Source organism: Mya arenaria, chromosome 14 (genome assembly GCF_026914265.1).
Source record: "Mya arenaria isolate MELC-2E11 chromosome 14, ASM2691426v1".
NCBI lineage: Eukaryota > Metazoa > Mollusca > Bivalvia > Myida > Myidae > Mya > Mya arenaria.
Window position 1 is genome coordinate 48,654,972 of NC_069135.1, and position 13,819 is coordinate 48,668,790.

Sequence of the window (13,819 nt, forward strand, 5' to 3'; positions counted from 1 at the left end):
CTTGAAAATGCACATGTATATCATTAAATCATAATTATTCCCGTCAACCTTTAACCCTTTAGCACATAGACAAGTGGCCAGATTACACCTCCCAGTCAATAGCCATCTTACTGATAAGCAGTCCTTATCTGCATAGGTACTTTTCTGGATATTTGAAAATGAGAAAATGAATACAGCAGTATGACCTTAAAATCAATGTTACTCCAAATAATTGTGTCCAAATCTTTTTTATGTGAATTCATTTTTTATAGATAATTAAATTATCTAATAAATGGTGTCAATGATGAAATATTAAATTATTTTATTTCAGCTGTGAATGTATTTTCAAGATGGATTTGTAACATTTCTTTGAAATGTCATAATTGCATTAAATCAAAGGGTAATAAAATGCTGGAATCGATCTAATTTTAATTACCCCTATCATAAAAAAGACCCATCTGGATTAAAAAGCCGACAATTTATGTTCTTGTGTATTAATACACAGAAATATGTCAGGAATATCCGGTGTCATCCAGCTGAGAGATCCAGTCCAAGGTGTCTGTTTAACTTTATTACCCCCTCATAAAATTGTTTACAAAAAAAGAAAGCCGATAAATGATTTTCCGGTATGAATAAAAAGATCTAGATCAAACAAAACGCTTGCACATGACCTATTTTACAGCCAAAACTATGATGGACATTATATAAGCTTCACAGAAAATTTACCCATCATTTTCTCATTTACTAATTGTTTCTTTTGTTTGTAAACAAATTATTATTACCTTTAAGTAAATATAATCTCAATTGATTTTAATGGTAAACTGAACTGACGTAATATATTTAATGATTTATGCATCAATGAATTTGGGGGAAATTCCATACAGTACTTAGCTCGTGGTCTTATTACGTCACAATGGGATATCACACCTGCGATTGGGAGTATAAACACCTTCTCAATTTAGCAGACGATATTTTCAAGGGAAAATCAATACACAAAAGGTTAAACTTTAATTTTATAAACATCCGGGATATTGTTTACAAAAAGAAAGATGCAAAATTGAAATATTGAAATGACCCTATTGAAATATGCGGGCCATGCGTTTACATCCAGTAATGGATACGGTCGGCCAAATGCGTATACATCTGGTAATGAGCTACGTCGGCCTATCTCGTATACATGCGCTAAAGGGTTAAGACAGGTATACTTGACTACGGTGGCATGTCAATATTCCTTTCATTTCTTGCTCAAAACAATCTCAAAAGATAGAATCCTTAACCCTTTACTTCATAGATACGCAATTTTACTTATCTATCCATAGCTTCATAGATACGGATCTTAACGTTTTATCCATAGCTTCATAGATACGTAATCCTACGTATTCGTAATGTAGGGGCATTTATTTTCATACCTGATGCTTGTTTATGCGCTATAAATTCATATTCATGAAGTATAAACATCGATAAATACAATGCACTAAAAAAAACACTATGTTACTATTTAAAGAATTTCGGAAAATCGCGAAATAAGGTCACTGGTATCAAAGATGCGTAAAACGTTGACTGCGCAGGTTTGTGGGCATTTCTGTCTCGTTTTCCTCGTGGAAATTTACACAATACTGCAAGTTATAATTAACTACCAATAATACAACTATATTTTATTGATCACGCGCCTGACGTCACAGGTCATGGTTCGAAAACGTGTCAAAATGTCGGCCATGTTGGATAAACAAAAAATCATCTGGCTTGTATAAACAAAGGCCATAAATCATTATATGGGACATATGTGTCACTTCTGTTTCGCTAATCCGGTCATAAAAATGCGCATCTGCTTCTACAAATTGAAAGTAAGTACAAATGTGTTATAAAATAATGACTATCCCTATTGTTAAACTTTGACATGACCCAATTTAACATCGATCAGCTGTTGAAACACGTGTTTTCGAATACACAAGAATGCAATGTAGAGCTAATTTCTGCCCTTGTTAACTTCAGTTTAAAACAACATTCCTGAATAATGTCATTTATATTTCAGTGTTTGTCTGACGAATCGGAACATTCTGGCTTCAATTAAAATGAGTTTGAGACATTGAGTACGACGTCGAGAATTCAGACCTCGGCGTCACGCACACAAGGATACGAGAAATGAGGATTTTTAAAATCAAACCCAAATGACAATACATGGACATGCAATAAACGATATAAATTTAGTAAACAATAACATGCAGGCCTCATTTAGTAGTTGAATAATAACTTTATTTGTTCATTGTAGTGTTAAATAACCGAAAGTTATACGTACTGTGACTGTTGATCAACTTTTTTTTTCTTCTGTATCATATATATAAATATACCGTGCTTCTTTGTTGTGAACTATTTTTTAATTCTGTCCATCTTTGTTTCAATTCAGGTTGCATTAAATGAATTATAAAAATATGTTGTTTATATAATATTTCGTGTTGTGTTTGATAAATAAAAGTGTAATAAAAATTAATTTTCATCAAATTTGACATATTTTTCTGTTTGTTTATGAATATCATGCGGAAATAATTTAGATAACAAAATAAAATTTATATGACTGGATTGGAAATTTAATTCTCTATAAACTTTACATTGATGACTTATTGATTAAACCAAAAGAAATACTAAGAAAATAGGTTTGTAATACATTAGGGTTAAAATTCCAATAATATCAATAATCTCCTATGAAGTAGGGGTACTGATATGAACTGATAAGCCATGAACTGGCAGCCTGAAATGGCTTAGGTTTACATGAAGTAAAGGGTTAAAGGGACAAGACACAAGATGGTCCCAAAATGGGCAAATACAGTATTTCCTCAAAACAAGCACAGAATTGTCCTTATGAGCTTGTATGATGCTGATAATACATCATTGAACTTGATTAAAATAATATTTTGTCGCGGTCTTCAGACTATGCGAATGTCCGTCGGACAGTCGGACATGTCCGGTATATTTCCATTTTGACCGGCGAAACTTTTGTTTTGGTCGGTCACAATGTCCGGTGAAAAATTACAGTCAGCACCGTTTAATTTTTGGAAAATTTACTTTCAGTTTCTAAATAAATGTTCAGAGTTATTTTTAACTATTATATCATGATTATTCAGCGTGTTAATCCGTGTATCACTATTTGTAAACCCCGTTTCGACATGTTTCCGTAAAAGCCGATAAAACGCGTAAGGTTCCGATTTCAGCTCGTACTCTAATACTTTTATTTTACGGAAATGTTCGTAAATTACAAAATTCCGTATGTATTTATTTTCGGCGAAGTGGTTCCCGGCAATCGTTTTAATTTAGATATGATGATTAATATACCGAGCTGACTTTCTTTCCGCTCTGTTTAACTTTGCCAATAACAAGAAATCTACTTTCGTTTTTGCATAAATGTTGTGCCTGAGTTTGACTTGTAGTACAATTCGTTACATTTTATAACCGTGCTGTTCCATGGGTAGACGAACCAGATATGAGTTTTTTTTTGGAGAGGCAAGGGAAGAAAAAAATTATGACATTAGATCCGAATATTGATTTTTTACATGATATTTAGCTTTTTTTGTAATTTATTATAGAACTGTAAGACAAGTCTAACCAAAAAGATCTAAACCTGTTATAATGGGGATTTACAAAACTTATTTAAAAAAGAGGCTTAAAATCAAGGTTTAAGCTGATGTAACCGAATACTGTTTGTAACATTGCGACAGGTAAAAATTTGTTGCGACAGGTAAACTTAAGGTGTTTACCTGTCGCAATGTCCTGTGAAGAAGAAAAAGTTTTCGCGTTGTCTGGGTCTTATCATAAAGGTTTCCCAGTTTCTAGTGTGTAGATTTAGTATGTGAAAGTCACATGTATTAGTACTAGAGATGGCAACGAGTACTCGAGTACTCGATCAATTGTCTGAGTACTCGAGTACCAAATCACTACTCGAGTACTCGGATTTTTTTTTTAAAAACTCTATAAAAATACTATCCTAATACACGATTTGCAGACGAAGTATCAGATCTGGTTAGTTGCCAAGAGGAAAATTTACTGTCCCTTTAATCCCCGCTGTGTACACAATTGACCCTAATAATTTGGTTGAGAGTTGTTGTGAGAGTTGCAAACTGTCAACAAAGGGCCCGTATTTCCAATTAGCACTGATGCAAAGAAGCGAAGTTTTGATAGCGGTACTTTCACCTACACAATTCTATTGTTTACCAATTAGAGACCTTTCACCAAACAATAGACGCTAACGAGCGAACGAGTAGCGACCGTTACGAGCATTGATTTCTTAATTGGCGTATTCTAACTATTTTTGCAATGATTATCACAATTGATTGGTTGATATCTTAAATAAAGTATTATGAATATTAATGAGGTAAAAAACAATAATACAGTAGGAAGTATTTCGTTCATTATTTTTATGTATGCTATTAATTTTCGTTCATTGTAATTCTGATTGTTGTTCATTATAAATCTCGATAATCTAGACGCTCAAATAAAATCCGGGTTGAACTTTCCAGCTATATTGTAGCGAATTAGCATTGCATAATTAAAAGCCTGAAACAACATTTGTCTTTCCCGAAAACAAATTCAATTTTTCGGAGTAATCAAATACCCGAGTACTCGATCGAAAGATTGTCCGAGTACTCGAGTACCAATTTTACTACTCGTTGCCCTAATTAGTACAGATAAATATACTGATGCTATTTTTAAATTTACTGGGATTTATGTGGTAGACAGACCCAGTTAAATTCAAATTGGAGAAATACAAAAGAATGGGAAACATACATGTGTCATAAATAATGTGATATATCAGAAAGTAAGATTAAACGAGTTGTACACAACAATATCAATTTTATTTAAAGCTGCATTCTCACAGATTGAACGTATTGACAACACTATTTGTTGTCTTTGAACGAGCCAATTTTTGCGAAAATCCATGGAAGCCAGTTGTATAAGACTGCTGACAAAAACTCAGATCACAGATTTTTATATTTAAGTTTAAAAATTAATGTTTTATGCATTTTTCTTAAACTGTCATAAAACATTAATTTTCGAACGGAAATATGAAAATCTATGATCTGATTTTTTGTCAGCAATCTTATTTCATTGGTTTGCAGATATTTACAAAATAAATTGCTCTTTCCAAGACAAAAAATAAAGTTGTAAAAATGGTATATCTGTGAGAGAGCAGCTTTAAAACCAGCAGATTAAACTTGAAATTTAGCATGTGATGTTAGCTTAACTCATTGTGATGGCCTTTTTGGAAGCGCCTCAAAGGTAAAACAAATATATTTCCAAAGGGTCAATACTGGAATTTCTATTTGAATTCAATGATTTTACCAAAAAATTGAGGTGAATAAATACTTGTTCCAAAATGCCTTGAAAAAGGCCTGGTGATACACGCACTGCTTGGTCCTCGTCTCGCTGCCCGAACATTGGTATTGCTGTGGACGGGCTCTGCAGATCTTTACGTATGTAGATTTTCTGTGACGCTGTGGAGACCATTGTCGGGGACAGCTTTTCCTTGTCCGATGGCTTCCGCTCCTGCTGCACAGCTGGAAAATGGAAGAGCAAGTCAATGATGTGGGATCATATATATAATGCTCTAGCATCACAAGCCTTGAGTTAGGATTTATCCTCCAGGGATGTGATTGACCCGGCACTGGAGGGCTGAAACCATTTCAGCCATGGGTTCTTGGGGCACTCTTGGAGGTCAAAAGCACACTGCCGTAGAAAAAAACAACTTTTAACAAAGCTCTTTTGAGGGCTCTCCTGACTTCAAATTTGAAGCAAACGCGAATATCAACTCTAACAAGCAAAAGCAACAAAATAACTTTTAATCAGCTAAAAAATATTTTTTATTTTTTATTTATATATTCTATTTATTTTTTATTTTATTTTTTTGGGGGGTGGGGGTGGATAGAGGGGTCCCTGGGGCCATAATATCCGAGGATTTCCGCGAATCCACGGACAAATCACATCCCTGTCCTCTTTAGAATTAAGTAATGCACTTGAACACTTTTGTGTGGTTTTGCCTTGGTCAATATTCCAATCTGTTTACAAGCTACTGTGACAATAAAGTGAATCAGGCCAGAGTTTTTTTAGTTTTCGTTTTACGGGAAATTTTTCAAAAATAAGCGCCAGGAGGAGGGAATAAAATTAAGAAAAAGATGTTGAAAAATGAGCGTCAAGAAAAATAAATAAAAATAAGATGGATTTTTCGTATTTTTTTTTTTTTCAGAAACATTTAAAGAATGTATGTTTTGAAGTTGTGCACACTTGTTTCGTACTCCATACTGCCTGTTGTAGTATTCCTATTATATAAACGCTACAATCAAAACCAAACCAGATTTCTATAAACATTTGTAAAACACACATAAGCCATGTATGAAATGACCCAACCATGTATCTATTCGACCGGTCTTACATTCAGATCTCATTCCAATCCCAAGACATTTCTGCAGGCGACAATACTGACACCGGTTCCTGTTGGGTTTTGTCACCGGACAGTCTTTGTTCCCGCGACATGCGTAGCCCAACTGTTTGCGGATACTTCGCTTGAAGAAACCCTTACAGCCCTCACAACTGATGGCTCCATAATGGCGACCTAAAATACATGTAATCATTGACTGATTAATATCTGTCCAGGTTAAAATACTTAGCAAAACATAATACAATAGATTAAATGCTAACATTAGAACATAGCTTTTACATACTTAAATATCACAGAAAATAATCACATGGTAAAATCTAAAAATACAGGCAGAATATTTAAATGACTACAAAACATTTACCATTACCATTACACGGTAATGCATTTGTAGACTAAGAACTTAATAACTATAGATGGTACTGGACCCAAATGAAGTGTTATAACCTAGGATGGCCCATGAAATCCCTGTAGTCAATTTCAATTGAGAAATTTATATACTTAAAAGTTAAATAAAAAAAATCATAAGACATTGGCAAACCAAAAACCTGCCACACACATTGACATAAGCAATTTACATATCATTTTCAAGTTATATGTTTTATATTATATATATTTTTAATGATAATAAATTAAAGTCATATATTAGTACTTTAATTCAGTAATTTTTGTTTGACATTGCCTGAACATTTAATTAAGCTGATTATCAATCTCCTGCTTGGCACATGAAAAAATGTTCTGATTTTTAACCTCATATGTTCAAGTGTCGCCACTTGATTTTGTGTCTTTGATCAAATATTTAATGGATTATTTAATTAAACCCCCTTACTATGTTTCCACATTTTGCAAAAATGCTTAATTGAAATTCAATGGCTTCACTATTTTATATTCTTCATGTGGGTGCATTTTTATTTATGACCCCTAAATTACCAATCAAGCGATAACTGACACAAGTATCTTCGCTAATTGACATATTGTCATACTATAGTGTGATAAACTGCGAGAAGTAGATGATACATTGCACGAGATCGGCATATGGTGACCTTGCAGACGATTGAGGATCGCAGTATCGATTATTATTTAAAAAGAAAAAAAAAGAAACACTTTACAGTGTTTGACACTAAGACTTTTAGAGAAGGAGTCCACTGGACTCCTTAATTCCAAAATCAAGGAGTCCAAAATAAAATTAAGGAGTCCAGGATAATTACAACATTTATTCAAATTTATTGACTCAAATGGACAATGCTCCAGCTAGCCCTAAATAACAGGTTGGGAAACCCGCTGCCCTTTTCAAGTACCCGCTGCCATTTTACTACACCCTGCTGTGCCCTTTTGTTTGCCGGTCAATGTCCAGGAATGAGTTATAAATGTACATACTTTTGACACAAACTTAAAGTTAACAGCTGAGGTAACAAACTGTAAGTATTGAAAGAAGTAACATCACATTACATAAAAAGTTGAGTACTGGCCATTGCAAGTGTCCCATAAAGGTTAATTTAATTCACATCAAAAGTGTTATTTTTGACCTACCCCCTGGCTGGAGCACTGATGACTATTTATTCAATGATTTCACAGAGCCTTTGGTATTTCATTTCTGAAGGGCAAACTAGAGATTTGTATTCTGAGAGCACAATAAAGTTATATTTTAATTGTTTTATTCAAATAACACGAACATGACTGAAACTATTTATCTAATAGATTCTAATATGACTTGAAAAAATTGCCATGAACTGACGATCTAGCATATAGAACCTTGGCCTCTTGTGAAGCGGCTGTGGAGCCATCAGATATAAGGGAATTAAACGGGGCATTATCAAATACTGAATTTTGTTTAATTGGAACATTCATCTGCAATCAGTGCAATGAGGCACTGACATGCCTTATATCTTGTGCCAATGCTAACAGACTTTGCAATATAAGCTTGGTACATGGTGACATAGTCTGTGTAGGACTGTCCTTATTTCTGAATAATGTTCAGCATCCATAAACAGAATGCACTACCTGTCAAAGATAGCTTTGTTCAGCTGAATTAACAAGCAGTCAGCTGGTGATTAACTTAATTTTTTTTCCTTTTTTTGCATTTTCTTAGCTTATAATATTATCATGGCCCTTAAAAGTTTTTTGATGGCTTTCAATCGCACGTTAGAGCGCACAGTGACAAAGCTCCCTACAGTCAGGTACTCATATACAGATGTCAGTTCAAACATCAGCCAAGTTTTAACCATGCTTGCTGAATTTCCTTTCTCTATAAATTACAAACTCTTTATCTTTTTTTCTTTTTCAGTTCTTTTATTTTTCGCTGCCGGTGGCAAAATCCATTTTACCGTTGACATAAACATTGTTTACATCTAAAATCAACGAGGAATATTTTTTGTAATTACCGTTTGACGGGTTTTATCGATTTAGTTACCATATTACAAACATTAAAAGATACATGAATACCGCTCTATGACGTCACTTACTACTTTAAAGAGCGTCTAAATGACAACGATTTGACGAGTCGCAAAATAATTACATACGAGCTTTCGGATACTTTTAACCTTCGGATACAATTTGTGTACAATTGGATTTTGAAATGAAGGAGTCCGACGACTGCATAGACGGAAAATCCGGTAGTCCGAGCCGAATTTTAGGAGTCCCGGACTACCGGACTCCCGTTAGTGTCGAACGCTGCTTTAAGAACCCACAAAATTGTCCTTCGAAATTTCAAGTCCACGAATATAAATGATTTCACAATAACCCCAATTCATCATTTTATTCATTTCCAGTTCAACCCCAAACTCCAAATCATCAAAATCATACTACACCATCTGATGCCTAGTCCCTAGATACCCAGTTCACCACAAAAACTCACCCTAGATACCCAGTTCGCCACAAAAACCCACCCTAGATACCCAGATCACCACAAAAACCCACCCTAGATACACAGTTCACCACAAAAACCCACCCTTGATACCCAGTTCGCGACAAAAACCCACCCTAGATACCCAGATCAACATAAAAACCCACCCTAGATACCCAGTTCACCACAAAAACCCACCCTTGATACCCAGATCACCACAAAAACCCACCCTAGATACGCAGTTCACCACAAAAACCCACCCTTGATAACCAGTTCACCACAAAAACCCACCCTTGATACCCAGTTCACCACAAAAACTCAACCTCCTAATCCACCATTCCCTCTCTCCTCTCATCATTCCCACCTGAACCATAATCCCACACACAAAGCAGGGTTCAAACTTTATTATCTTCCATTCTAGCTTATTCCCTACAAGTACTCTGTCCCCACACACAGGACATTTTCAAACTTGTTCTCAAAGTCATTAATGTGTTCCCTATACCTTGTACACCACCAAACTACCACTTTACCCTGTTCTTCACACTAACCTGAAGCCCGGTCCCCACACACGAGACATGGTTCAAACTTGTTCTCAAACTGTTGTTTCTGTGTACCGGCGGCCAACAACTTCTCTCTCTCTTCTCGAAGTCTCTCCAGACGCACGGCATGCTGGTCGGCCACAGTAATGTCCTATACGGGATAAAAAAAAATCCTTTAGACTTTTGAAAACCATCACTATGCAAAGTGATAAATTTAGAATGTTTGTCAAAACCTATCTTGCTGTATTGTATTTTCAAAGGTCTCATGTTTAAGACAGTTCCAAGAAATATACTGAAAATGACATCTCTCGCAAGATTTTCCTTGAGATTTTGTGCCAAGCGTAACAAATTTGTTGTAAAACTAACAGAATTGACATCAAAAATGTAGAGTTCACTTAGTACAAAATAAACTTTATGTCAAACTCATCAGTATTGTTAATCATTTTGGACATAAAGTTGGGAAGCCCTAAAAATTGTATTTTTATACAGAAACAAAATACATTAACTTCCAACTTGTGTAAAAGAGCCTCTTTTTAACAAGGTCGATATCACTGATAAAATAATTATTACAGGATTTCCCCTAAAAATGTTTCAAATAATGAATGCTGTTATAGGCATTTTCATGTAACTCGATGCATATAGAATATACATGTATAAAGACAGGATAAATTCTATTCTTTAGCTTATTCTAAATGCATGTAAACACACTTGATTCAGTATCTCATACAGACCTGCATGATCACTAGTTCTCTCCAGCCTTATAAAATCTAGTTTATTTGTCACTGTTGTTGGAAATTTAAACACGCTAAAAATTATTTTAACATACAGTAAAACTGCGGTCGTTCGAGGACCGGCGGTCCCTCGAGGTTGGAGCTTGGTCCCGAACATTTTTCCTTCTATTTTCATATAAAATATACCTACGCTGCATCGAAACCTAAATATGTCGAGGAGTTGAGCAATATAGTCGGTCCCAAGTACACAAATCATGCACAAAACCTTATGCAGGGGTCGACACTAACCATTTTTCCAAGGGATCCCGAAGGGACACCAACATTTGAAATCAGGTGTCCCTTCATGAAATTAGGAGTCCCTTCCATTTTTTACATTTTTTTCATTACTTAACCTTTTTTTAATATTAAATTCAACATGCACATACAGTGCCTTTTACTTTTCAATTTGTAATTCAAGTACACACCATATTATACATGTTTTCAACAGCATGAAATGACAAGTTAGTAGCACAATGTCAGACATATGAACCTCTGGCAATGGCAGAGAGGAAGATTTGAGGAAGATTTGGGTCTTCAAGTCAGTAGATTGGGTTCAAAAGCGGTAGAATGTCTAAGTCTCTTTTGTTTTCAGTCAAAAACACAGATGGATACAATGTAAACAAAAACTTGATGTTGTTACTATTTTTAGATTTTCGAAAAATACGCATAAAATACGCGGGTCTTGTCATATGTCAGTGCTTTTTGTTGAGAAACAGTAGGAAATTTACATCTGGCTTGTGAAAAGTTTATATTTAGTAAAGCTGCTGATCAATCAATCAATCAGCGTGCTAACAGGTGTAGTGCATACTGTAAGAGCAGATGACCAAAAATGTTTATGCATTGATTGCATTTTATAAAACTAAAGTTGGGAATTTTATTTCTATATAGTTTTGATCAAAGCATATTTACAACAAAGAATTTTGAATAGTAGGATTCCAGTATTCGTGCCGTAAATATTACTGTATCAACTCAAAGGTCGCATCATTAAAGCATCAAAGTCAGTAGTGTTGGCTTCTTTTTGGGGCGGTTCTGACACAATAATTCAACATAATTATTAAACCGATAATAAAAGTATGTCACCTCTGACCTTGTTGATTATGTAAACAACAAAACGGAAGCGTTAACCCGCATGCGCACTGGAAATGACCTGTTTATTTATAGATTCATGACGTAACTATAGTCAAAAAGTCAGCCATACTTTCGCTTTAGTGTGTTGGACGGTTTAATAATAATATCATTTTCACATGCACTTTTAAGAAATTTAGGGGACCCAAATTTAGGTAATAAATAAATCAAACGCTATTTATTTATTAATATTAACTTTTATCAGTCAAAATTTAAGTGTCCCGACGGAATACCGGACTTCAAAGTTCAGGTGTCCCTCCCGAAAAATTGGTGTCCTCGGGATCCCAGGACCCCGTTAGTGTCGAACACTGCCTTATGGCTCCCTCGAGGTCATTATTTCACATTTTTTCCCGAACGTGTGTTCCAAAAAAAATAAAAAATTGCTAGGTGTTTAATATTTTGCAAGTTGTAAAAATTGGAATGACAGTTAAAATGCAATTTGATAAGATGTGAAAAAACTTTTATCACTGTTTATGCATGACCGATAGTAGTTGATAAGGGCATTTGAGAAGATAATCATGAAAAGTTAATGACCAGAAGTTAATTGTGAGAAATGTAAATGAGTAATAAAAATATGAATAAACACTACCATATCGATCCAACATCGGAATCTCTGAAAAGAATTCCTTCTTGTCACTTTGCTTTGCAATTTTGAAAAAATAAACATTTCTATTTGTTTAGATATTTTTTTTAGATTTAGTATACACTTGGTATACGACAGCTTTTGAACATATGAGCGATTTCCACAGAGCAACACATAATATGTGTCTTAGTAAAGAGTCGGTTTGACGACTTCAAACTTAAAATACACTGAAAGATATTTCATAACAGACTGGAAAGTTGAAATTCGGGTCGTTCGAAACATCGGTTCCCTCGATGTTTTGGCTCGGTCCCCACCGTCCTCGAGCGATCGCAGTTTTACTGTAATAATTTGACACAAAATTATTTTGAGCAGTATCTGTACCTACCAAGTGACCGCCAAAAACAGGTGACGTAATACACAGATATAATACTGTTAACAGGTAATTTTTGATGTTTTTGCAACAGTATATGACCTGCAGTTGAATTTTCAGTTTAATATTATCAGTAAGAGCTTATTCTTGAAGTAAATAGATGTTGTTTTTTTCAGTTTATTTTTTTATTAAAAATTCATGTCTTGCAAATGAAGTTACCGTTAAAACCCCAAGACAACGTGCTATTCAAGTGCTGTGTGATACAGTTATATATACAATTTACAAGTTGTTTTTGGTGTATAGCACCCTCTATATTTATATTGCGATTTAAAGCTACTTTTAACAATAAAATTCCTAGATTTGTTTACATAACATAAAAGCTTTTCACTGATTATATTAACTGCTTTAATTGCTGACAAAATGTGCATCTCCATTGAAAATGAAGCTGATCATCCAGTTTCGTTGAATTCAAACAAATGGCTGTACACGCAAGAGGTCACTTCACCAGATGATAACAGAATTAAAGTTCAAATATTAAAAAAAATCGTAAGACTTATACAAATTTGAGGGAATCGGGCTCAAAGGAGGGTTAGGCGACTTAAACCCCTTTTGAAACTGTTTTCTAAGCCATAAAACCAAGTTCAAGGTTCTTACTGTTTTTAATACAAATGTTCAGCAAAAAACTAGCTTAACAAATGCACACTAAGTCTCCCAAGCCAGATTTCTGAACCCTTATGCTCTTACACCAGGGCTGGTATTCCCAAGACATCTCAAATCATTTTCCTGAGCTAAGTATCACTCTGGTCATATTAAATAGTTAAAATGTTTTATGAATACCACTGTTTTCATTTACTTACAGTTCACTGTCGCTCTATACTGATACTGTTTGTAAACACAGGTTTGGACACACCCTTTTCTTTTGGGGCTATTTCTCTTTTACTATTTCATATATACAAGGAAAAAAGGTTACACTATTTTTGTCTCTCTAAAATTTGACCTTTGGGACTCACGCTATTCAAGTTCACATGAAAAGTCTGGCTGGAATCAGTCACTGAATATCTACACACCTTTGGCAAAACGAGGCCTTCAATTCTCTGTTGCTGTTGTAGTTCCTGAAATAATGAATAGTTCACTAAAATTCAGCGAACCAAAAATGTCAACTGTCAGTAGCCCCCATAATTTTTCTAGTA

General features: G+C 34.6%; 1 protein-coding gene across 3 annotated transcripts in view; it reads right to left on the reverse strand.

Annotated features, from left to right (window-relative positions):
• Positions 1-13,819, reverse strand: part of LOC128217843 (orphan steroid hormone receptor 2-like) — a 51,265-nt gene that overhangs the window by 19,474 nt on the left and 17,972 nt on the right. Inside the window, exons 5-8 of one of the 3 annotated variants that reach the window (XM_052925253.1) lie at positions 13,697-13,741; positions 9,791-9,932; positions 6,398-6,577; positions 5,335-5,525 (exon numbers count right to left, since the gene is read on the reverse strand). In XM_052925253.1, the coding sequence (XP_052781213.1) occupies positions 5,335-5,525; positions 6,398-6,577; positions 9,791-9,932; positions 13,697-13,741 (558 nt within the window). Of the gene's footprint in view, positions 1-5,334; positions 5,526-6,397; positions 6,578-9,790; positions 9,933-13,639; positions 13,742-13,819 lie in introns of all 3 variants that reach the window. The other 2 variants (XM_052925252.1, XM_052925251.1) reach the window with 2 other exon arrangements.